The following is a 26930-nucleotide window of genomic DNA, read 5'->3' on the forward strand; positions in this document are numbered from 1 at the left end:
TGGTCATGTATGGATGTGAGAGTTGGACTGTAAAGAAAGCTGAGTGCTGAAGAATTGATGCTTTTGAACTGTGGTGTTGGAGAAGACTCTTGAGTCCCTTGGACTGCAAGGAGATCCAATCAGTCCATTCTGAAGGAGATCAGCCCTGGGATTTCTTTGGAAGGAATGAGGCTAAAGCTGAAACTCCAGTACTTTGGCCACCTCATGAGAAGAGTTGACTCACTGGAAAAGACTGTGATGCTGGGAGGGATTGGGGGCAGGAGAAGAAGGGGACGACCGAGGATGAGATGGCTGGATGGCATCACGGACTCGATGGACGTGAGTCTGAGTGAACTCTGGGAGATGGTCATGGACAGGGAGGCCTGGCGTGCTGCGATTCATGGGGTTGCAAAGAGTCGGACACGACTGAGCAACTGAACTGAATTGACCTTTATAGCTGAAAGATAAAAACTGGGAAGTATGAAGAGAGATCTTATGGTCATCAGTTCAGTTCAGTTCCTTTGCTCAGTTGTGTCTGACTCTTTGCGACCCCATGATCCTCAGCACGCCAGGCCTCCTGGTCCATCACCAACTCCGGGAGTTTACCCAAACTCATGACCATCCAGTCGATGATGCCATCCAGCCATCTCATCTTCTGTCATCCCCTTCTCCTCCTGCCCCCAATCCCTCCCAGCATCAGGGTCTTTTCCAGTGAGTCAACTGTTCGCATGAGGTGGCCAAAATATTGGAATTTCAGCATCAGTCCTTCCAATGAACATCCAGGACTGATCTCCTTTAGGATGAACTGGTTGGATCTCCTTGCAGTCCAAGGGACTCTCAAGAGTCTTCTCCAACACCACAGTTCAAAAGCATCAATTCTTTGGCACTAAGCATTCTTCACAGTCCAAAACCTCACATTCATACTGACCACTGGAAAAACCATAGCCTTGACTAAATGGACCTTTGTTGGCAAAGTAATGTCTCTGCTTTTGAATATGCTATCTAGGTTGGTCATAACTTTCCTTCCAAGGAGTAAGTGTCTTTTAATTTCACGGCTGCAGTCACCATCTGAAGTGATTTTGGAGCCCCAAAAAAGAAAGTCTGACACTGTTTCCCCATCTATTTCCCATGAAGTGATGGGACCAGATGCCATGATCTTCGTTTTCTGAATGTTGAGCTTTAAGCCAACTTTTTCACTCTCCTCTTTCACTTTCATCAAAAGGCTTTTTAGTTCCTCTTTACTTTCTGCCATAAGGGTGGTGTCATCTGCATATCTGAGGTGATTGATATTTCTCCCGGCAATCTTGATTCCAGCTTGTGCTTCTTCCAGCCCAGCGTTTCTCATGATGTACTCTGCATATAAGTTAAATAAGCAGGGTGACAATGTACAGCCTTGACGTACTCCTTTTCCTATTTGAAACCAGTCTGTTGTTCCATGTCTAGTTTTAACTGTTGCTTCCAGACCTGCATATAGGTTTCTCAAGAGGCATGTCAGGTGGTCTGGTATTCCCATCTCTTTCAGAATTTTCCACAGTTTCTTGTGATCCACACAGTCAAAGGCTTTGGCATAGTCAATAAAGCAGAAACAGATATTTTTCTGGAACTCTCTTGCATTTTTGATGATCCAGTGGATGTTGGCAATTTGATCTCTCATTCCTCTGCCTTTTCTAAAACCAGCTTGAACAGCTGAAAGTTCACAGTTCACATATTGCTGAAGCCTGGCTTGGAGAATTTTGAGCATTACTTTACTAGCGTGTGAGATGAGTGCAATTGTGTGGTAGTTTGAGCATTCTTTGGGATTGTCTGTCTTTGGGATTGGAATGAAAACTGACCTTTTCCAGTCCTGTGGCCACTGCTGAGTTTTCCAAATTTGCTGGCATATTGAGTACAACACTTTCACAGCACCATCTTTCAGGATTTGAAATAGCTCAACTGGAATTCCGTCACCTCCACTAGCTTTATTCGTAGTGATGCTTTCTAAGGCCCACTTGACTTCACATTCCAGGATGTCAGGCTCTAGGTGAGTGATCACATCATCATGATTATCTGGGTCATGAAGATCTTTTTTGTACATTTCTTCTGTGTATTCTTGCCACCTCTTAATATCTTCTGCTTCTGTTAGGTCCATACCGTTTCTGTCCTTTATCGAGCCCATCTTTGCATGAAATATTCCTTTGGTATCTCTCATTTTCTTGAAGAAATCTCTAGTCTTTCCCATTTTGTTGTTTTCGTCTATTTCTTTGCATTGATCGCTGAGGAACGCTTTCTATTCTCTCCTTGCTATTCTTTGGAACTCTGCATTCAGATGCTTACATCTTTCCTTTTCTCCTTTGCTTTTCACTTCTCTTCTTTTCACAGCTATTTGTAAGGGCTCCTGAGACAGCCATTTTGCTTTTTTGCATTTCTTTTTCTTGGGGATAGTCTTGATCCCTGTCTCCTGCACAGTGTCATAAACCTCTGTCCATAGTTCATCAGGCACTCTATCTATCAGATCTAGTCCCTTAAATCTATTTCTCACTTACACTGTATAATCATAAGGGACTTGATTTAGGTCATACCTGAATGGTCTAGTGGTTTTCCCTACTTTCTTCAATTTAAGTCTGAATTTGGCAATAAGGAGTTCATGATCTGAGCCACAGTTAGCTCCCGGTCTTGTTTTTGCTGACTCTATAGAGTTTCTCCATCTTTGGCTGCAAAGAATGGTCATAATAGTCCCTTATACCTGTGATATTCAACCTTGACGAATGTTGGTGTAGTTATACATGATGTCAAACTCCCATTTTCTAGCAAGTATTAATTATAAGGGAATTATGTCTACCACCCTCCCAGAAAAGGGTATAAAACAACCCAAATGAACTTTTTGGCCAATCCAGTGTATGCTAGGGTTTCTGTTTGCAAGTAGTAATGTTATCTAGTTGAGTAAAGAAGACATGGCAGCCCACTCCAGTATTCCTGCCTGGGAAATCCCATAGACCAAGGAGCCTGGTGGGATACGGTCCATGGGGTCGCAAAGAGTCAGAAGAGACTTAGCAACTAAACAACAACAAAAAGAAGATGTGCTTATGAAAGGAAAGGTCATGGCTCTAAGGCAAAATGTGTCAAATAGAGCAAGGGTCTGCCACCAACAGCCTATGGGCCATATTCAGAGCACTGTCTATTTTTGTACAGCTCATGAGCCAAGAACATTTTTTTTATATTTAAAATATTATAAAACAAAAACAAAAAGGTGCAAAGATCCTGAGGCCCATATAAAGCCTAAAATATTTACACTTTGGCACGTTACAGGAAAAGTTTGCCAACTTCTGCTATACAAGGTGAGCGTCATTAGGAGACTGTCTGAAGGGATGGTAGCTGTTTGTCCTATAAACCATTTTCCACCACTCGACTGTTTATTCCCTGCCACACCCATGATGGGGCCAAACATATATAACAGGCAGATCGCACTGAAGAAAAGGTGCTGACCTGACTTAAATCTGTCGTTGGCAGTTGTCTCGATTTGGAGCAGTGTTCTCTCAAGGTCCTGGAGCCCGAAGGCAGCCCCAGCCTGTGTTTACTGAAGCTGCTGGCTGAGAAGGGCTGTACGGTCATGGAGCTGAGCGACTTCCTGCAGGCCATGGAGCACACCGAGGTCCTTCAGCTTCTCAGCCCCCCAGGTAGGCCTTCCCCGTGAGCACGTTCTCCAGGAGGTCAAAGAGGCCCACTCAGAGGGAAGTGTCTCATTTGACCAGATGAACTGTGTGAAGAATTGTTGAAACATGGACACATATGGAGCCTCATTTATCCCCCTGGGTTGTGACTAAAGAATGCACAAAAAGCAAATACATAAACAACGGTTGGATTGCTTTTCAAAAAAAAAAAAAACAGCTATAGAAGACATTTTGGGGACAGTTGAAACAACTTGAATATAACATACATGTTAGATATTAGAGAATTATTATGTGATGATGGTGTTGTCATTCTGTAGAAGAAAGTCTTTATTCCAAGGAGGTGCATGTGAAAGTGTTGAGGGGTAAGGTTTCTATAACTTAATGTTGAAATAGTGCAGCCAAGAAAGCAAATACACATGTATTTATTTATGTGCATGTATGTGAACGAGATAAAGTATGACAGGTGTTTATTGTTGAAGTTTTCTGCCAACCAGCATGGTCCTTTTGAAATGTTGAGTAACTCAACCAAATGATTTTTTTTTTTCCCTGAATAAAGCAATATTGAGTGAAGTTGCTCACTTCAGGGTCAGATGTGATGAATAGGAAACAGTGCTTCCTTTCCACAGCTGTGGGTGGAGTTGGTCAGTTACCATGACATCAGTAGGAGGGACCATGTCATCCAGGTCATGTGACAGTAGCCACACTGCAGACCTTTCTCAGGGATGTGGGAAATTAGGGACACGTGGTATAGTGGCGTACTGTGAAGTACATGGACCAAAAACCTCGGTGCAGGTTGCCGTAATAAAGGGAGTGTTTTGGTTCCATCAAAAAGTCTTGCAGCAATTTCGGCTTCAGGAAAGGCAGGGGGCAGCCCTGTTTCCAAGAAGGTGGATTTCATCTCTGCCCTTCCTTTCTTATCATTGACTTCCTCCCAGGACTGACTTTCTACATAGTCATAAGGTGTCTACTAGCTGTTCCTGGCATTTATCCTTGTCTCAGCAAAAATCATTGGATTCTCTAGCAAGTTAACTGATTTTGCTTATGTGCCCATCATCCCTGCACCTGTCACCACCAGCATGATGGAATATGCGAGTTCACCTGGCAGAGAACCAGGAGGGAGTGGGTTAATCAGCTTGCCAGAAATTGTCTTGTCTCATGGATCACCAGACAAAACTGGGTGCTGTGGGGTAAGGATGGGGAAGTGAGAACTCTACTACCAATGGACCCTGGATTGTAAGCCAGGAAGCTTGGCCTCTCAGGCTATCCCCTGCTTTTCCAGGCCAAGTGCAGATGATGAAACAGCTTCCTATAAACACCTCCTTTGTGTTACCCACTATATCGAACACTTGATGAGTGTTTCTCAGGGCGTTTTCTCGGAAGAGGCCTGGTTAGGAATAACTGACTGCTAACGCAGGTCCCATCTAGACGCGAGTGCTCTCCGTCACCAAACAGTAAACCACTCCTTCAGGTGGCGCTTACTAGTGTTTATATCCCCAGTGTCTCAGAAGTACCCAGGCGTTGTGGTGATTGAAACCTACCACAGCCTGGGGCACTCGGCTGTAAAGTTCTGCTTTACAGGGGCCTCTGAAAACTTAAGAAACTTCTGTGGGTGTAAATATAACTTTAACATCTCATTAGGTTTTTTAGCAATTGTACTTAATGACTCTTGTCTAGTCTAGAAAATGAGAGTAAGTGTTCTTTACCCCACAGACCTGGGGGAGCTGCGGAGATGAAGCTTGCTGATCTGTATGAGGCTGCACACTCATCTCATGGTCTATGTTGTGATCGCTGGCCTGAGATGGAAGGTTTTCAGAGTTTCTGTGTGTGAAACAGGGTGGACCGAAATGGAGTCACATATTTATTTGTGTATATAGATATGCCTGAAGGTTTTACCTATTTTCTATTTCGATATGATAAGCCAGCAGCCAGTACAGTACCATCCTAGTAAACTCAGTCATCTTCTTTGGGAAAATCTCTGTTTCTGCCCTTTGTGTTTCTCTCCAAGTAGTAAGATCAGCGCTTTGCCATCAGTGTTCCTTTGCGCAAGTCATTCAGATTTCAGGCCTATAGGCTTTTTCAGTTATACGCTGGGGCTTTTTCACATTTGAGGGGAGACTAGGAAAAAGAGAGCAGTTTCTGCATTACCAGTGAGGCACCGTTTCTGTGAGGTTTTATGTTGGATTAGCCATACATTAGAAATCGGTTGTTACTTGAATGTTCATTATTGATTTAAGAGGAAATAGTTGGGGATCTAATAAAACTCAGTAATTTATAGTTAGCTTTCCTCCTGAATCTTATGTGAATAGTCTAAAACTTACTGTATTTACATTTGTTAGAATATAGAAATTTAAGAATTAAAGAAAAACTTTAATATTTCAATAGGGACATTGAAAATAAAAACCATTGTAATTAAGAATGCAAGCCCTGATAGAATCAGCTTAATGTGGGGTTTTGCCCACTCAGTCAACTTTGCTGTATTCTAATTGTTTTGCTATTCCAGGCATTGTGCATGGTACTGTGAATTCAAAGACGACTAAGACGGTAGTTCCTGTGCGTTCAAAACTCATCATCTAGGAGGGAAGACAAACATGTAATTCATCAAATCCAGTGTAATCGTAAAACAAGTATAAATCTCCAGTTTTTCCTTTTCCGTGTATTCCTGAATCGTGGTGAAAATACAAAGTGGGAATATTCTAATATTTTCTCTCTTTTTTTGATAATACAGTCTCATAAGAGGATATTAGTTCTTATTCCACAAAAAAATCTGATGACTTTACTCTGATTGTCCTTATAGAGAGCTCTGGTTTGAGAGACCAAAATGCTGTAAACCTCCAAACAGGCCTCTCAGGCCTAAATATAAGGAGAAGGGGAGACTTCAGGTTTATTCTAGCCTGAGTTAGCCGTATTCGATTCCCGTTGTTTGTGGGAAGACAGCCACAGATGGCCATTGGAGATGGCTATGGGACCGCATTTCTCAGATGTCTTTGTTTTGGTGGCCCAGACGTAGATGGGGAGGGCTCCCCCGTCTCTTACTGCAACAGTTGCCTTGATGAGGAACTAACTTCTGTGGTTGCTCATTTGAGCTCTAAGCCAAGGGTTATGCACCCCCAAATTCTTGTGCTCTATGGGCTTGGATACCTCATATATTTTGCAGAAGATTGTGATTTATCCTCTTCTGCCTTCCTTCCATTTGGGCTTCTCCATAGCACATGGGCTGGCCAGCTTGCCTCTTAGACTGGTCTAGTCTGCACTTTATTTTAGAAAAGTGACTTATGATTTTTATGAATGGACGGTGTCCTTCCGCATTGTCCAGCTCTGACTCACTGTTTTCCTATTTTTATTCCTCTCGGCGTTTCAGGGGAAATTGGAGAAGGACGGGCATTAAATGAATTCACTGAAACTGTTTTGAACCAGAAGTCTGTAATGATTTTTTAGACCTTTTTATTTTTTTAATTAAAAGGTCAAAGACCCTGGTCTCAAAACAACCACGATTAGCATCTGTAGCCTTGGCAAACACAAATAAACCTAGGTGCGCTATTTGAGATGTTTTTGTCTGGAGTGCCAAGGTATAAGCACCGTCCATTAGGGTTCTGTTTTAAGAGAAACTGTTTTGAGTGCAGACTGATCGGCTCTATCAGCTAGGGTCATGCTCATCACGAGATTTGTTGCCAAGGAAGCCACGCTCTGACCTGGAATCAACTAAGCAGGGGCTGGAGGGTGGGGGACGTTTAGAGAGAATTATTGTGTTACTCGGGCTTCCCAGGTGGCGCTAGTGGTAAAGAACCTTCCTGGTGATGCCGGAGCAGTAAGAGACCTACATAGGGTTGCAGTAGATGGACCCCAGGGCTCTTTCTGCTCCAGTTTTGTGATGCTGCCATTTTATTTTATTCTGACATAAAAGGAGCTTTGCCACGGGTACATTTCAGCCATGCTGGCAGAGTCACGTGGTTTCACTGCCGTCTTTTCCATTCTTCCCCACTCCTTTTTCATGTCAGTTCATTTTTCTTCTTTGATTCCCTGTAACATATTCATGGTTATGTTTCTGATATCAATTTTATTTTTTATTACTTTTATTGTCTGTAAGATAAGAGCAAAGATGGCTATTATTATTCAGTTTCCAAGATAGCTCTGCTTCACGTTTTTATCTTCACAGTTCTGTGAAGGACCAGAGCAGATCTGTCCCGAACATTTAAATTTTCAATGTGAGCACACAGTTATGTGGAAAAGGAGATTACTGGAAGTTATCATTTGGCCACAATCACAGTTGGTTGTTGACAAAAGTAGGATCAGAACCTGACCTGGACTCACTGTCATCTCCAATAATGCTAGGAAGATTCTAGATTGTTTGGGAAGCTTAACTACAGATTATCATACTCAACTCCCTCTTTGACCTACTGACCTCAGTTTTTTTCTTCTTGACAAGTTAAAAAGTACTCAGGTACTAGATCTTCCTTATAAGGAACTCATCTTGTTTCGTGAACAACAGAAATTCCTGAAAGCAGGATGTTAAGAAGGAAAAAGAGGTAAAACTGGAAGGAAGATTAAGAAAGTGGGGAAACAGAAGGGGAGTGCTGGTGAGGGCTGGGAGGGTGGGTTTCGGTGCCAGGACACTGCAGGGGGCTGGTGGCGTGGAAGCATGAGCAGAGTGAGCTGGGAGACCAGGTTAAGCTGCAGCAGATACGAATGTAAATTAACCTGTAGGAGGAAAGTGCATGGACACACACTAGTTGTGTAATGAGGGAAAATTGTTAAAGGAAGAGGGATGATGTTTATTCTGGGACTCTCTGGGGTGCTTTTCAGTAATAGCCTGCTGCTGCTGCTAAGTCGCATCAGTCGTGTCCGACTCTGTGCGACCCCGTAGATGGAAGCCCACCAGGCTCCTCTGTCCCTGGGATTCTCCAGGCAAGAATACTGGAGTGGGTTGCCATTTCCTTCTCCAAGTAATACCTACAAATGCTCAAAATAAAACCTCAAAGGGAGGGTTTTAAATGGAAGATGGTGGAAACGGTTTTTTTGGTTCATGGCCTCTGAAAATAGATGCACTGTAATGTGTACAACAGATCTGTTCCTGGAAAACTTGTGCATTGCATCAGCGTCAAGGGCTTTGTAAGAGAGAATAAGGCAAAGGGAGCCGATGAGGAATCCTTCTGTCAAGTCAAGAATCACCCTTGTTTATCTATGTAGCAATTCCAGCGGGGGTTTTATTGTTAAACGTCTTGAACCGGTTGTTCTACCCAGGTGTGTGTGTTGAAATCACAATCCTCGTGTGCCATCAGACCCAGTCAGATTGTCCCCACCTTACAGGAAATCAAGTAACTTCTTTGACTTCTTTGCAGATGTTATCTGAAAATAGGCTTGTTTGCCAGGAAACTGCGATCGCCCTTTAAAATAGAGCTTTCATTTGTGTGCCTGCGAACACCCTCCCAAGCTCTGTGCCATCTGCCCTCCCGACTTTGTTTCAGCACCTTCTAGCAGGCACCACACGAGGGTGGTTAGAGCTGACCATGGTTCCCTGTCGTGCACTCACATACAACGTGGGAGGAAGGAAATATATGTGGTTGAAACATGGGAGGTATTGTGACTTCTCTCCTTACTACTCACCCAGGGTGGTTTTCAAGTCACACTTTGCCTTTTAGTTCTCAGTCTTTGAAGCAATAAATAATAAAGACATGTCCTTGCTTGCTTCCTGAAGACTTAGACAACGAAAACTGTTGGCACAGGACCGGTGTATACACTGTGAGTTTGAATGTCTGTTAAAAGTTACTTAGTCTTGTCTCCTACAAAGGAAGCTTCTGGAACATCCTGGTCACATGGTCTGCTTCGACTAAAGTCATTCATTGCTTTTTAAGACCTTCTAGAGAGAAAGATTTTCTCCTCTCTTCTCTCTTTGTGTAATAGCAGGGAATCTTCACCAGGGTAAATTCTGAAGCACTGTTGCGGTGCAAGACACACTCCTTCCAGTAAGAGAGACTCACTCTGGCAGAAGGTGGGATTAGTGTGGGAGACACATTAAGGATCTCCAGAAAACTGGGACTTCCCTGCCAGTCCAGTGGTTAAGACTCTGCTTTCCAATGCAGGGAGTGCGGGCTTGTCCCTGGTTGAGGAACTAAGATCTCACATGCTGTGCACTCAGTCGTGTCTGACTCTTTGCAATCCCATGGACTGTAGCCCACCAGGCTCCTCTGTCCATGGACTTTTCCAGGCAAGAATACTGGAGTGAGTAGCCATTTCCTCCTCCAGGGGATTTTCCAAAACCAGGGATGAAACCTGCCTCTCCTGTGGCTCCTGAATTGGCAGGCAGATTCTTTACCACCGAGCCCCCTGGGAAGCCAGATTGCCCATGCTTCAAGGCCCCAAAAAAAGAATCACTGGAAAATGATGATGTGTGAGCTGATGAATGTATCCATTAACTTATTGTGGCAAGCATTTCACAGTGTATAACTGTTAAACCCTCATGTTGTATGCAGTTTTTGTCGGTTATTCTTCAGTAAGGATGGAAGGGAAAAGATCACTGGGATAACAGAAGGCTTGAAAGAGTTTTAAAGCCTAGGAAAACATAGGTTTGCATCCTGGTTCTGCCATTTTACAGTGCGAAAAAAATTAGTCCTGGGGAGGTTAAATAATTTACCCAAGGTAACTCGGATGACTTTATGCAAATGACTTAAGTTCATTTCTCCTCAGTGTAACATTGATCTAATTACCATGGTTATTTTGAAGGTTAGAAATCAAAATGGCAGGCAAATATAAAGCAGTCAGTAAAATCGCTGCTGTAGTCATTTTTATTATTATAATACACATTTGTTCAGCAAATATGTGTTGAACACCCACTGTTCCACTGTGCCAAGCACTGTTCTAGGCATCAGGTGAACCGATGACTAAGACAGGAACTTCTGATTGAGTCGGTGAGATAGTAAGAAAAGAGACTTCAGGGGATGAGTGCAGTGAAGCCCACAAAGCTGGGAGACTATCAAAAGGAAAGAGGGTGGGGGCTTACCCATGAAGAGACCTTTCCCAGAAATGCTGAAGACCTGGATGTTAAAATTGTCTGCCATGAGACACTGGCAGTTGGGGGTTGGGAGAGAAATCCAGCAGAGAACTGGGAAGCGAAAAGGCAGGAAAGAGCTTGTCTTCTGGAGGAAAGAAGCCTGCATGGCTGGAGCGTGGTGGGCAAGGAGCCGGCGGGACAAAGGCAGAGGGGTCCGTTCACAGAGGGCCTTGTCGGCCATATAAGGAGCTTGGGTCGTATTCTAGGTCCAGTCAGAGGTCCAAAGAGGGTTTTTAATCAGAGGAGAGCTGTGGATCAATTTGTTTTAAAAAGATGCTGAGCTGCTGGTTGGAAGTAAGGAAAGAACCTTAGCAGATTGTGGCAACAGTCAGGAGGGGACGGTGGCTTCAATTGGGATCACGGCGTGGGAGATGGTGAGACGTGGGAAAGCCTAACTGACAGGACTTGCAGCTGAATTACACGTGGAGAGGAAGGGAGGGTGCGGAGGGTCTGTCGTGAGTCATTGGAGGCCCAGGTCTGGCTGAGGCCTGGTCTGTCCTCCCAGAGATGGGGAAGCCTGGGGGGTCTAGGAGGGACGGAGCCTCTGTGTCCGGAGGGCTTAGGGACAGTACATCCGAGGTGGCTATAAGGCACCCACATTTTAAAGCCAATTTAGCTACAACGCCTGGATTTATAGTCCAATTTATACTTGTTCCCTTCTGTTGTTTTTGCAAATTTTTTTCTTCCCTCTCTTATCATACTTAAACGTTGGAAGTGAGAATCCTTGCATCTTAAAGTTGTAAGTCACTCCTGGCAGATGAACAGTATATGCAAGCATTAAAATACAGTGTGTGAATTTTCTGGCTTAAGTAAGAGTGCTCATCCCATTTTCTGACTTCAACATATACTTTCCTACTAACATGGATAACAGAATTCAGGAAAGCTGTTACTTCAGCCATCCTGTGCCCAGTTGGCATCCACATAAAGGATGAATGAATATGAAAGCTTTTCCTTGGTAGGAGTTTTAAATTTTTTTTTGAGCGGCTCTGCTGTACTTACTGATTTTCCAGACCCTCAGATATGATAGGAATGCAATAAATGTTTACTCGTTTTGGATTTTGGTTTTATTCAGTATCTTTCCTGCATGGATTTCACATGCCTATTTTGTCTTATATACTATTCTTTCCCTTGAAAGTTTAGTACCTTTCATATATTAAGACTGCTGTTCTTTAGGACTGTCTCCTCTTCAGTGGTAATCTTGTTTTGTTCGTTTGCTTTACTGGGTTGTAGAAGAAAAAGATATGAGATCATGTTCAGGATATGTGAGGAAAAATAAAAATAGGTGTGGGAAATTATGTTTTATAAGTTTTAATGATTATTTCTCCTTTCTGAAAGCCAGCTGGTCTTCCCAGGTGGTGCTGGTGGTAAAGAAACCGCCTGCCAATGTAGGAGACATGAGACATGGGTTTGATCCCTGGGTCTGGAAGATCCCCTGGAGGAGGGCATGGCAACCCACTCCAGTTTTCTTACCAGGAGAATCCCAGGGACAGAGGAGCCTGGCGGGCTACAGTCCATAGGGTCGCAAAGAGTTGGACACGACTGAAGTGATTTAGCACAAACGCCAAGATTTATGTATTAAAACACTGGCAAGTGTAAAATGTCCTAGCCTTGGTTCCTTTTGTATCAGTTATCTGCTGCTGCATAACGAATTATTCCAAGACCAAGAATTTTAAAATCAGCACTCACTGATTATCTCGGAGTTCCTGAGGGCAGGAATCCAGGAGTGTTGAGCCGCTGGTTTTGGCTCAGGGTCTCTCGTGAGGTGACAGCCCAGCCGTCGGCCGGGGCTGCAGCTATCTGAAGGTCCAGGTGGGGCTGGGTGATCCTCTCCTCAGATGGTTCATGCACATGGCTGCTGGCAGGAGGCTGGCACTGCTTTCCTTACGGCCCAGGCCTCTGCAGAGCCATGCAGGTGTCCCCGGGACTCTCAGCGGGCTTCCCTAGAGGGAGTGATTGAGCGAGAGGGAGGGGGAGGCATTCCATTATTGACTCGAGGATTTTTGACAAGAAGCTCCTCTCAGAAGTTTTGCATGTTTGGGGAATTCCCTGGCGATCCAGTGGTTCGAAGTCCAGACTTCCACTGCTGAGGCTCCAAGTCAGGGAACTAAGATCCCACAAGCCATGTGGCACACCCCCTCCCCCGCAAAAGAAAAAGTTTTCCAGGTTTTGATGCTGGTAGTCATTTCTCAGATGAGAAATGTTTGCATCCCATGTATCAAATTTTTATCGGGCTCTTCTGTTTCTCTGCCTTTCTGCTTACAGAATAGTTTTATTTTAATGCTAAACCATAGCATTGGAATTCTTTTTTTTTCCCCCAGTGGACCAGTTTTTTTTTTTTTAAGTCTTTATTGAATCTGTCACAACTTGCTTCCGTTTTATGTTTCATCTTTCTTGGCCAGGAGCCATGTGGGATCTCAGTTCCCCAAGCAGGGGTCTAACTCACATCCCCTGCGTTGCAGGGTGAAGCGTTTACCCCCTGGACCTCCAGGGAATGTCTTTTGAAGACATTTCAATGGCATTTAAACTCTCACTTGTCTTACAAAAACCATGCCCCTACCTGAGTTGAAGTGCTGACCGTGTAAACACTTGTGATCAAGTAGTACCGGGACGGGCACCGATAGCGCACCCCGACTGCTCCCTCAGACAGTTATTAAAGGCACATCCTGATTTCAGAGGCGTTAGGACCTGGAAAAAATATTTCTCAGAACTGAAGAAATACGGCAAACAGTTTTCTCCCCCAGTCGTGGGGGGTGAGGGGGATGTGGTCAATCAAAGTCTTCTGCAGGTGAGTTTCTTTCCTCCTGGTTTTACAGAGCCTGGAACTCACAGACTCACCATCTGATGGGGAAGAGATCTGAATGAGTGATTTATAAAAAGAATGAATATGCAGGTTATTTCCAAAATATTTCTCTTTTTGGTTTCAGAAACATGAACAAGGAAAGCCCCTCTTCTCTGATTCTATTTATATAACTTTTTTTTTTTTTTTTAAGGAATAAAGATCACTGTAAATCCCGAATCCAAGGCAGTCTTGGCGGGACAGTTTGTGAAGCTGTGTTGCCGGGCAACTGGACATCCTTTTGTACAATATCAATGGTTCAAAATGAATAAAGAGGTAATTTTCATGTCTTTTAAATGTTTTTTAATTCCTCTGTCAAAAGAAGAGAGATTAATGCTGGGAAAGATTGAAGACAGGAGGAGAAGGGGGCAACAGAGGATGAGATGGTTAGATGGCATCACCAACTCAATGGAGCTGAGTTTGCTCAATCTCCAGGAGATAGTGAGGGACAGGGAAGCCTGGCGTGCTGCGGTCCATGGGGTCGCACACAGCTGAGTGACTGGACAACAACAAAAAAGAGAGAGAGAAAATCAGTTAGCCTTACTGCCTTTAATATATTTACAGGAATTTTGTTAAAGGACCTGATAGGTCCTTGTTAAAGGGTCAGTGTTATTACTGATGCATTCAATAATCATTACTTTCTAAGCAGTAATAAAATCAGTTCTGTATTCTGAAAATTGTGGAAAATAGGAGTACCCGGGGCAACAATGTTAGCAAACGGGAAACGTCACCAATGCCTTGTGACACAGATATACAGGATTCTTTACAACAGATCGTTCCAATCATAGTCTTTGAAAGGTTTCCAAAGCAACATGAAAGGCAGTATTGTTTTAAGCATTCCACATAACTGTATTGTATCAAAAGATTAGGCTCTTATGGTAGTTTCTGAAGTGAAATTCAGGTTGGTAGAGAGAGACATTTGTTCCTTCCGTGAAAGGGTTATATCCCTGAGCCACCGGACAAATAATTTAAATTTGCATACTGAAATTCTCTTTTCTTAAACAGTCTTTGAGAGGACGTCCCTGGTGGTCCGGTGGTTAAGACACCAGACAGACTCCCAATCTGTGAGGCACAGGTTCAGTCCCTGGTCAGGAAACTAAGATCCCACACGCTGTGCAGTGAGGCCAATTTTAAAAGTAATGATGATAAAAAAAAAAGTCGATAAACGTTTTTTGAGCCACTCTGCCGCTGGGGGTTTCTCAGTGGTCCTGCCACGTCGAGCTCCACTCTCGCGAGCTTCTCTCTTCTCCCTCATCCACCCGCCTCCTTGCGTGCCCTCCAGATGGCACCTTGAAACTCCATTATTCTTTTCAGCCTGTGAGTCACATAACCAAACTTTCTTCTCAACTCAACACTAAAACTCCATTTGCAAATCTGAATTTAAGCTCAAGAGTTGTTCCAAAATGACGTTCTTTCCTCTGATGGAGTCACCCTGTGCCTCAGAAGAAGCATGGGGATTTGCACAGCTTTTAATGTCCTCGCTCACACCCGGGTGAGCCAGGGCAGCCATGAACCACAGCAACAGGACTACGCAGGCACCGGCCGCAGACAGGCCTGTGCTGGGCGCTCGCCTGTTAGGAGCCCCTCGCATTCCTATCACTGGGCATCGAGAGCCTGACTGAGAGGCCATTTTACGTGCCTAGGCTCTCGAGGGGTGGTAACTGAAGTCACATTTACCATAGCTTCTCAGCTGCAGAGTGGCTTTCATTTCAGTGAATGCCTTGGAGGAAGAAATCATGGGCAAATCTTACTATGGTAAGTAGTGGGTTGGCCAAAGAGGTCTTTTGGGTTTTTCCATAAGGTGTCACAGGAAAACCCCAAGGAGCTGTGTGGCCACCCCGTACATCACGTGTGAACTGTATCCTGATTTTGAGAAGGGGAGAAACCGAGGGGAAGAGGCGTGCCCACTGGATTTGAAGAGCTATGAGGGGTTCTAAGGCTCTCACCAGTCAAGTTCTGTCTCAACCCTTAGATTCATAGTCTGTTTCAGGAGGCATTCGTCTCACGACCACTTGTTGGGCACCTGTCCGGGTTCTGAGGCCCAGATGGTGAAGCCTGATGTCCAAGGGCTCTGCCCCCTCCTCTGACAGACAGGGAGTAAATGAGATAACTGTGAGTTAAGAGCTGTGAGGAAGATAACCAGGGTGATACCAAGGGAGACGACACTCAAAAGTCTTAAACAGGAGAAGTAACGGGAGGATTTATGTTCTTAAAACACCAGCTTGCTGCTGCTTTTCAGTCTGTGTGTATTTCTCTGCGCCGGGTCTTAGTTGTGGCATGTGGGACCTAGTTCCCTCACCAGGGATCGGATCCAGGCCCCCCGCACTGGGAGAGCAGAGTCTTAGCCCCTGGACCACCAGGCAAGTCCCCCGACTTCGCTCTTAAATGGAAGCAAGAGCATAACAAAAAGACCAGTTACCTAATGCCCACACTAGACTGGAAATAGCAGTAGTGTGAGCTCAGACAGGGCAGGGCAGACGGAGCAGCGTGGGTGCGTTGCTTTATTTTAGAGACAGGGCTCATCAGATCTGGCGGGCTAAATGCAGAGCCCGAGGGGAGAGGAACAGAGCTCAAGGACGACTCCGGATGCTCCACTCCAGCCTCTGGGGACCTCTTACATGCTGAGGTATTGGAGACTGGGAGAGGAAGAGACTCAGGGTGAAGAGTCCAGAGTGTGGTTTCAGACACATGAAGTTTGCCATGCCTGTTCATGTCTGAATGCATCTGAGTCCCCCGAGGCAGCTCTGAAAGTATGTAGAGGAGAGGAAGCAGCAGTAGAGAGGCTATGAAGAATTCACGAGAGAGAGTGAGCACGGCCAGGAGAGGCTGGTCGGAAGCCCCTGGGAAGGTATTTCAGGAAGAAAAGGGTGGTCAGCGTTTCCAGTGCTGCTGAGAGGTATACGGGTCCGGGGCAGGATATTTGGGATTTTTTTTGTTTGTTTATCTAAGATGTACAGGTACTAGAGGATGTTTTTGAGAGCACTCTAATAAAAGAGATGCTGAAGTAGAGAGAATTGCAGGAGCAAGGCCAGAGGGGGTCAGATTGTCAGACAGGAAAATACTGTACCCTCTCATGTTCTGTCCCTGGGAGCCAGTGAATCAACTGACAGAATACAGATTAAGAAGAGAAAACTTATTCATATGGGAACTTACAGAAGAAGTAGTTCATGCTGGGTTAAAGTTACAGGAAAGGGATGAGAAAGAGCGAGCCTCTAAGGAAGAAACATGGGTTTCTTTAGTAAATACGTACAGAGGGGTTTCTGGGAGAACAGACAGGTGATAAGAAAGTTTGTGATAATATCTATTCATGCGGGTGCAAGTGGTCTTTCCATCTTCTTCATGGCCATGAAACTCCTGTGGAGAAGAGGTTTATAGTGGGTTTGATCGCCTTCCTGGAAGTAAAAGCCACCCTGAAGACGGAATTTATAGTGGCCTCATCCCCAAGAAGTTTCTACTTTTGTCAGAAAAGGAAAGCTCTGAGAAGCCTTCTTTCTGCATCTGTTGAGTCCAAAACGTCTTCAGCTTGAACTAATCTTTGTAGCAACTGTGGAGTTCTGAGTGGTTAGGATCCTCACGCATCCCAAGCCCAAGAGGCCTTTAGTAGGAAGACAGGTTTTTTCCATTTTCACAGGAGAGAGGAGAGCAGCTCTGAATAGGCACGGGCTCAGATCTGTGGTTCGGTAGCTGGAAAAGGTGGAGAAGGCAGTGGCACCCCACTACAGTACTCTTGTCTGGAAAATCCCATGGGCGGAAGAGCCTGGTAGGCTGCAGTCCATGGGGTTGCTAAGAGTCGGACACAACTGAGTGACTTCACTTTCATGCATTGGAGAAGGAAACAGCAACCCATTCCAGTGTTCTTGCCTGGAGAATCCCAGTGACGGGGGAGCCTGGTGGGCTGCCGTCTCTGGGGTTGCACAGAGTTGGACACAACTGAAGCAACTTAGCAGCAGCAGCAGCTGGAAGAGGAGAGATTCCTATCTGAAGTCAGTGGCTGAGAGAAGTGGGGTCGCAGGAGAGAGGAAGTACCCAGGACTGTTCTAGTAGGAAGGCAGGCTAGGTGGGTTCATGTGGGAGGGTGGGCAGGCAGTGCTCAGGGCAGTCTCCATCCCACCTGTCAGATCTTGAGCAAAACAGTCTTGCTCTGGTGCCAGTTCTGAGAAGAAAGAGAGCTGAATTCAGTTGGTTGGGGCTTGAAGAGGGGGAGTGTGTTAAAGTCCTTTGCAAGGGGTCCCCTGTATAAGGAGGCACCTAGTGAAACCTTGGCAATGTGCAGAGTTAGGTGGTGGTGGTAAATTGACGGGAGCAGCTGAGATGACCCAGGCCCGGGAGGAAGGCTTGGGATACCCCTGAATGGCCAGTCCTGTCACCAGCACGTTTCCCATAGCTCTTCACCTCCCAGGCCTCGAGAGAAGTGTGCCGTCAAGGCCTCTACCCTCCGAATAAACTCGGCAGGTGAGAGACTGGGGTCTCGGTAAAACTTACTCATATGCTCACAGCTAATTTGATCAGAGCTGAGATGTGCAGCCAGGCCTGACTTTCTGTGATCTCTTTACTCCCTCATGGTTTGGCTACTGAGCTCATAAATGTTGTGGTTCTCAAGCCTGTAAATACTAATGATCAAACGATTTTAAAGGACAGAATAGACACTTTACTATTAGTGAGTTTTTGGAAGATATATGGGATAGAGCTTAACTCTCTGGTTAACAGATTTGTAAAAGACTGGATTTCAATGACTTCAGTCCTAAATTACTCAACATGTTATTGTTTGCTTAAGGAACAGATATTTTAGAACCGGGAGAAAAAAGATACACTTGTCAAAGCTCCCAGGAAATCATACATTTTGCACAGCACAGTTTATAAGGTGTATTTTGGTGAGTCATTCACTTTTATCCTCTTGTTGATTCTTTCACAGATTCCGAATGGAAATGCATCTGAACTTGTTTTTAACACAGTGCATGTAAGAGATGCGGGCTTTTATGTCTGTCGAGTTAATAATAATTTCACCTTTGAATTTAGCCAGTGGTCACAGCTGGATGTTTGCGATGTCACAGAAGTAACAGAAAGCTTCCAGAGTAAGTGATTAATTGAGTGCTGAGATGGGAATTGCCTCTTTTAAATTTTACTTTAAATGTTTGCTTTTAAATCATTTCAAAGTATCAAAGCCAGTACTCACCCAATATAATGTATATGTACTTCCCCCAGTATAATGTCACCAGTCGTTAAGATTTTATCCCATGTGCTTTCATTCTTTTTCTGTATGGATGGATGGACAGACAGCTAGATAGACAAAGAGAGACATGCAGCTGTTTGGGGAAAAAATGACCTTTCTCAATCTGGCCCTGCTGCTGACCTCTGGAAACTTGCCGCCTTTCATGGGTCTGAATGTTGTGGTCTCTGATTTTGGAGGAGAAAAAAAATCTAATGCAACCTTGCTCACTTTTGAGTTCCTTTCTATACTGTGTTTTTTTTCTCCCAAACTATTGCATTACTCCTGAAAGTTGTGTCATGGAGTAAAGTCTGTAGAGTTGGTACTGGCGTGGCAGGGCATATAGTGTGTCAGTCACTACAATGAAGCCTTTCATCCAGCTGGTTTTCTACTCTTGGCCGGTCTGCTTTTTAGTTCAATAACCAATATTGATCACGGAAAAACCCCAAGGTCTTCTACAGAGTAGCCATCAGGTATTATTTTATTTATTCACATACACAATCAAGAACCATGTTTGTCATTTTTGCCGGACAAACAGCATGAGGGAAACAGACTTTTGTTTTCAGTTGTGTCTTCCATTCTTCTTCTCAATTTAGCTTTTCCCACAACTGAAAAAAGTCTCTAGGAATAGTCATGATTAATTAAGAGAGTGGTTTATATTTTTTTAGAATATTTCAGTGCATGTAATGAACTTTCATGTTTATGAATAGAATATTGTTCATTCAACAAATATTGTTGATCACCTGCAATGTGCTACACACAGAATTTCATTGTTACCACATCTGATTGACAAGCCCTCTGTCCTCAAGGCTCTTAAAGACTGACAGATGAGCCTTCAATAAAAAATGCTTTCTGATATCTGTCTTGGGAAGAAAAGCTAGGGATAACCCATCCTTATTTATTCAGTGCTAATAGCAAAACTCCTGATTTTAAGAAGGCAAGTTAAATCAAACAGCAGAACATAGAACTTTCTGTTTTTAACATGAATGTCATTAAGATGTTCAGTCCTTTGCTGTACCAAATATGGCTAAGCACATTTAGAAACCACGTGAACTATTCCCCCCTTGAATATATAGTGCATGCGAATACTTTGAGAAGTTCTGCAGTAAAGAAATCTGTCTAACTTTGTTTAACCCAGAATGTTCTAAACTTATTTGTCCCTAGCATCCTTTTATCCATAGAACATCTCTTAATATTTCTAGAAGTGCAGCAGTTTTCTGAAATATCGTTTGGGAGATTCTATTAAAGATCGTGGGAAAAAAAATGAAGGATGAACATGAAAGCATTTTTTTTTCAATTAAAGTTTTAAAAGTTTTTTTTAACTTAGAACTTTATGTTCATTGCTATTTTTCTTTTAATTTAAGGCAGTTGGGATGGCATCTCTGAATCCAAGTTGCAAATCTGTGTTGAACCAAAGTCCCAAAAGCTGATGCCTGGCAGCACGTTGATCTTACAGTGTGTGGCTGTCGGAAGCCCCATTCCTCAGTACCAGTGGTTCAAAAACGAATCACGATTAACGCACGAGACAAAAAAGCTATACATGGTAGGAAGTTGGTCTCGGGGACATTTGGGGTGGTTAATATGTGAAATAAATAGTATAATGAAAAATCACAGTGAATAGTGATTCATATTTGGGGTGTTTTCAAGTTTTGTATTTTTTCAAGTTCTTTATTATCCACTATTAATTGATTCTTCTATTTACAAAAGGACTAGAACACTATGCCAGCCCATATGTAAGTGCTTACGTGAAAGGTGTCAACTGGTATCGCATCAGACTCACTACCGTTAGATGCACTGTATTATTTGCTTGCTAATACTTGACCTAATGTAAGGAATGGAAAAAGTGGAGGAAAGTCTGCAACGTTCAGTTCTGTAGGGCTTAAAAAAATAACAATTTTTCTCCAAGCCATTTTAAATTAAAATTAAAGAGTCTGTCAATATGTGCATGTTCTGATACTGACTTAGGTACCTTATGTGGATTTGGAGCATCAAGGAACCTACTGGTGTCGTGTATATAATGATCGAGAGAGTCAAGACAGCAAGAAAGTAGACATCATCGTAGGTAAGCAGTACCACTCGGGGTTCTGACCAGTGGAGCCATATAAGATGAAGGATGCTGAGCAGTGGAAATTTTATTCACCCATTCTATTTAATGGTATGTTAAGCATCCGGAATTATTTTTGCTTAAATAGAAATTTGAGAGAATGCATCCTAAATTCATAATGAGGATTCACACATAAAGAACAGAAAAGAACCCAAAAGGATTATTTATTTAGATCTTTTTAGTTTTTTATAGTTTATATTAAACATTTATGGCAAAAAATGTATTCCGAGCTTTAACTAAAAAAAAACTCTGGGTTTAATGGAAAAAGATTTTTAATAAAACATTATTAAAGAAACAAACATCACAGATATATGCAGAATGATTATTAATCAGTAGTGCTGCTTACGAAATACATAATTTAAGAGTTGGTTCTATTTCAGCTTCATGCATTTAGTGATGTTGTTAATAGTAGGTGATATTAATGCAGTTGATATGTATGTTGGTTTGCCAGCATATTTCTATGATATTTATCTCTGTTTGCTTGATGGCCGCCCTTCCTAAGACCATGAATCACAATGTATCCCATTTGTTTTCTCTGGAACAAGGAAGAGCAGATGAGGCCGTGGAATGCACGGAAGGTAGCGTAACCCTTTGGTTTGGAAGCGAATATCCTGCGTGCTGGTTCCTTGGGGTTGGTGGAGTGCCCTGACCTACTGAGTCAGTGATGGAAAAAATGCTAGCTGCAAGAAAAGATTTCAGTGCAAGGATACTGTATCTTAGTCTTCAAGGGTTCATAAATTGCCCCAGACACTATTCAGTTGACACGTTATTAAAATAACTAATTTCCAACAATCTTACGAATAGTGAACAGTGTGATTAATTCTTAATGTTCATTTTTGTCTTAATAAAATTTAAAAAAATAGATGGCTATCCTGTCATGGATAGTTGTTTAGATCATTTTATTTATCTGTTTGCCATGATAAAATGCCTCTCAAATGCAAACATAATTTCTATAACAGTTTCAGGACTGGAAATTTATTGTTTAATCCATTTTTATGTAATAATAAATATACTGTTTTAATATAAGTTTATAAGATCCATTCTTTGAAGTTATAAGACTGTAGATTAAGGTATCATGTCACCTTTACCACACTACACAGAGAACTGAAAGTTATTTTAACATAAACTTCTAATTTGTTTTGACTAACCAAAGCCTTGCACGTGAGTTGTAATGAATAAATTTTAAAACTTAAGTTACTTGCCCCTAGTGTGGTGTCACACTGTTTTGCAAAATGAGATTTGTGGAAGCAAAGTATTTTTTCAATTTCTGCCTCTTTAACCTATTATAAAAATCTTTGGCTCTACTTGGGCAAAGTAAGAAAATAATGTCACCTCTTACGTTTCTTGGTTTCCCTGTCCTTTGGATTGCTATGGTGTCACTCTGAAGTTCTGAAATTACTGTCTTCGTCCCAATCATAGTTGCCAACAAGAATTCTCTAGCATAAGGGTGCACTGTAATCCTGTGGTCTGTGGGCCCTGCATGAGGGAATCTTTGTAAAGAGATCCTAAGCAAACTCCTCTTCCTTCTTTTTCACCTAATTGCATGATTTTAAAATCTCCTAACATTGCAGACCTCTAAGAAAAAATGTAAACTAGCATCGCTAGTTTCAGGGTGATGCATGTCAGTTACCACCTAGCTGGTTTTTTACCTGTAAGATTCTCCCTATAATTTTGCAGTGGCAAACACACTATTAGATAATAATTTTCAAACAAATCTGTTATTACTCCCAGAATTTCAGATGGAAAAATTAGATCCAACTTTTCTTTCCAAAAAGTCTGCAATGTTGAGGCATTTTATAGTTGGTGGATGGGCACACAGCAGCAATGTCCTAGAGCATACCTTATCTTTTTTACCTATAGAAGCTGATGTGATCTGTTTCATTTTATGTGCTTTGTTACAGATCCCTGATTGGGACGGAGGGTAGGGGTTCAATAGGTGGGATTCAGGGTTTTTTTAAGGGCGGTGAAAACACTGACAGTTGTAGTGGTGAATACATGTGTGCAGGGTTTAGACCATTTAGGAGGTCAGAGGAGGGGAATCCCAGAATGGAGTGAGACTATGACAAAAGAACCTAAACCTGGACTTGGGTGGTCCTGTGGTTAAGAACCCACCTGTCAACGCAGGGGACACAGGTTCGATCCCTGGTCCAGGGAGATCCCAGATGCCTCGGTGCAACTCAGCCTATGCGCCACGACCGCTGAGCCTTGCTCTAGAGCCCGTGGGCCACACCAGAGAAAGCCCTCGCATAGCAATGAACGAAGACACAGCACAGCCAGATAAGAATCTGAGCCTGTTAAAGTGGGTGAAGCAGCCTCACTGACTACGGGATGGAAGAACAGGTGCTGGCCTGAGTACCTGGAAAGGAGTGAGCACAGAGGATGGAAGAAACTATGCATATGACCCCGTGTTCTAGCAAATACCACTGTGCAGTGGGTTTTGTATCACAGAAATTACTGCACATTCTATGAGCAGTATAGCATTTGTAATTTATTGTGAATGGTAACTTTTATCTTCATAAAATTTGTAAAGGAAAAATAGGTAGCTGTAGTGTCATAAGTATTTGCTTAGATGATTCTCTCTCTCCGTTAGCCAGAGGCTGTATGCTGTGTGTAGTCACTCAGCCTTGTCTGACTCTTTGCAACCCTACAGACTGTAGCCCACCAGGCTCCTCTGTCCATGGAATTCTCCAGGCAAGAATACTGGAGTGGGTTGCCATGCCCTCCTCCAGGGGATCTTCCCAACCCAGCGATCGAACCCATGTCTCCCACATCACAGGCAGATTCTTTACCATCTGAGCCACCGAGGGACTACGGGTTAACAATTCTGAAACCACAATACCATTAAAAACACATTCCACCCTTCTAACATCAGATATATCCTGATTTAGAGACATTCCACAAAATACCTAATCGGTAATCCTCAAAATATTCAAGGTTATCAAAAACAAGGAGGGTCTGAGAAACTGTCACAGCAAAGAGAAACCCAAGAAAACACAAGTAAATGTGACGTGGTGTCCTGAACAGGGTCCTGGAACAAAAAAAGAACATTAATGGTTCATTAACTGTGACAAATACGCCTTCCTAACGTCAGATGTTAAAAATAGGGAAAGTAGGTGGGTGTATGCAGAAACTCTGCGCTGTCCTCACAGTAGTTCTATACATCTTAAACTGTTCTAAATTCAAGTTTATTTTTAAAAATATCATTTGAGGTTTTTAATTAGTTTCAAGAAGTGTATAGTTGAGGCCATAGACAAACCTGTCTCTTGATTGTTTTTGTCCCATAATTAGCCAGAACATCTAAAAAACTTTTATCAAATTAAAGATGAGTCTGTTCAGCTTTTTTGTCATTTGATGAACATAGTAATAGCTTAGGAGTCCTAACTGATGTCCACAATAGCATACTCCCCTCCTCACAACGTTCATGACTTCTCATTTAAGGTATTTAAAAAATTCTAACCTGATAAAACATTGTAACACAATTTAATAGCACAGAGTCAACTTCTTTGATCAGTCTTCCTAAATGCGCTAAATTGGCAGTTAAATTATTTAAAGATTATTTCATCTGTTTTCTCTTATTTTATTTTAGATGAATTGACGAATCTCGGGCATCCTGGTGAGTAAGGCAAACATAAAGCACTCATGTTAGAGTTCCAGGTTATTGAATGCAGCAACTTAAAAAGACACTAGCAGTGTTCTTTTGCTGTAGCAGTACTATGGGGGGTTTTTTTCCCCTTGATTGACATATCATATTTTAGGGTTGAAATCAGTACTTAACATGAAGTTCAATTTCATGCAAGTGAAAATATTAAAAACACTCTAAATTGTAAGACTGTAGTGTAGAAAAATAAATATACTGAGGCAATATAAAATATCAGTGTATTTCTTTATCATTGTGAATGACTGTAAATAAAAAAGGTAGGTATATGGAGAAATGCATGAAATTAATTTGAGAGATGCGAAGCAGCCAGCCTATGAAAAAGTGACAGAAGTGACACTTCTGAGCTCGCCAGACCCCTGGGTCCCCGTTCAGAGCTGCTCGGGCATTGAACATGTCTGAACTAGTTGGGTGGGTGTCCGTATCGGAAGTAAGACTACTGTCAGTGGGGACTGTTGGTGCTCTGCAGACGAGTGGTTGGTCATTGGCCATGAAGAGACTGATAGTTGGCAGGAATATTTATCATTCTTTGGCCAATTTTGTGAGAACCGATTTCTGAACAAGTGAAGCTAAAGGGCAGGCTTGCCTGAGGTGAAAGGCATAGTAATCGTGAAGGCAGAGGGCATGCGTCCAGGCTGTGGGCATTCCGAAAGGCACTGAGGGAACCTCTGACTCTGAAAATGAAACCTCGAGAGAGTGGGATCAGACGGGAGCTACATCAGTTAATATTTGTAGCGATCCCTCTTATTTCATGATGTGTTGTTTCTCGTTGTTGTCGCACCATAACTAGTTTGCTTAGTTTTGCGCCTATGTTTTGTTACTAAACATCTCTTCTTGTGAGCGATGGTTGGGCTGTGCTGATTACTATAAGCCCACGAGACAAAGCAGAAGGGCCCTGTTACCAGGGTGTCATTCCTGCTGGGCCAGCCTCGAGCTCCAGGAAACCTCCATGAGATTTGCTTCCAACACTCAAAACTAAGTGATGTTGGAACAGCCATCCTCGTCTTGTAGCTGATTGCTTCTCTTGACCTGGTTAGAGTTCCCCTTCTCCTAAATTTGTCTGTTATTTCATGCTCTTCAGTGAGCCTCATGAAAAGCTGTTTCAGGAAAACTTTTGCATACCAGCACCACTAAGCTTCTGAAATTTCCCCAACATTTTTCATTATATCCTTGCTCCCCAAGAATTAGAAATACCAAATCATGTAAGAAAAAATTGTATGTACTTTAATTGGACTCTTAGAGCATATATATTATTAAAAATGCAAACACTTACCCTGTCTATAGCAAGAGACACATGACCATCTGAAGTCCATCTTCCCCAGCGTGTCTTCCTGCATGGTCCCTGAGAGTTGGAGGTATTTCATATTGTGTACAGATGATGGCAAAGAGCATGACCATGGAATGAGATCTCCTAGCTTCCTAACACGGGGCAGGTGACTCAGTCTTTCTCTGCCTTAGACTCCTTACCTATATAGTGGAGGTAATAACAGTATATACCTCACAAAGTGTGGTTGTTTAAATCAGTTATATTTACAACACATGCAACAGTCCCAGGCCAGCATTCAGTAAATGTTAACCATTCCTGCTGCTCTTCATGGCCACACCAGCTGTTTTCAGGCTGTAATTTCTACCTAAATGTTAAAGAGTATCACCCTCAGCTGTAGTAATCAGTTACCAGAGCCATTCCCTGCCCCTGACTCCGACCCCCATCCAGGTACAAGTTTTTAATCAGGAGCCTGAACACCTCAAAACCATAAGCTAGCTGCAACCATCCTGCGTTTTGGCGTACTACGGTGGGACTGTCACTGCTGCTCTCTAGCCCCGGAGATGCGTCACGGATAACAGCTCGCTCACCCTTTTTGTTTTTATCTTTCTGTAGATAATCAAGAGCAAACGGTTGACCAACCTTTGGGTAAGTAGAGCTTTAAAACGCTTGAAAATGAAAGTGTCACTCAGTCGTGTCCCACTCTTTGTGACCCATGGACTGTAACCGTCCAGGAGCCTCTGTCCCTGGGATTCTCCAGGCAAGAATACTGGAGTGGGTAGCCGTTTCCTTCTCCAGGGGATCTTCCTGATCCAGGGACGGATTCTTTACCATCTAAGCCACCAGGAAGGCCCTGTAACCAAATATAATTGTAGCATACAACTCTTTTATGGGGCTTATGAAGGGATTTGAGACTTTTAAAATTGACAACTTGTATAAACATTTGAATAATATGTTTTAGTTTGGATATTTATAAAAGAAAGTATATATAACATTGTAATTAGCCTCCAATTAAAATAAATTAAAATTTAAAAAAAAGAAATCATAGGAGACTTTGAAAAGATTATGAGGGACTTCCTTGGTGGTCCAGTGGCTAAGACTTCATGCTGCCAATTCAGAGGGCCTGGGTTCAATCCCTGGTCAGGGAACTAGATCCCACATGCTGCAACTGAATATTTTCTTGCCACTACTAAG

The 26930-nt window shown here is 42.9% G+C and overlaps 1 protein-coding gene across 2 annotated transcripts in view; it reads left to right on the top strand.

Moving 5' to 3' along the window:
• The window catches only part of MALT1 (MALT1 paracaspase), a 63012-nt gene that overhangs the window by 11392 nt on the left and 24690 nt on the right, over positions 1-26930 (top strand). Inside the window, exons 2-9 of one of the 2 annotated variants that reach the window (XM_018039647.1) lie at positions 3466-3632; positions 13662-13783; positions 18420-18579; positions 20078-20256; positions 20679-20775; positions 21363-21395; positions 24404-24430; positions 26352-26384. In XM_018039647.1, coding sequence (XP_017895136.1) covers positions 3466-3632; positions 13662-13783; positions 18420-18579; positions 20078-20256; positions 20679-20775; positions 21363-21395; positions 24404-24430; positions 26352-26384 — 818 coding nt within the window. The remainder of the gene's footprint in view (positions 1-3465; positions 3633-13661; positions 13784-18419; positions 18580-20077; positions 20257-20678; positions 20776-21362; positions 21396-24403; positions 24431-26351; positions 26385-26930) is intronic. The other variant, XM_018039648.1, reaches the window with a different exon arrangement.

The sequence above is a fragment of the Capra hircus genome, chromosome 24 (genome assembly GCF_001704415.2).
Source record: "Capra hircus breed San Clemente chromosome 24, ASM170441v1, whole genome shotgun sequence".
NCBI lineage: Eukaryota > Metazoa > Chordata > Mammalia > Artiodactyla > Bovidae > Capra > Capra hircus.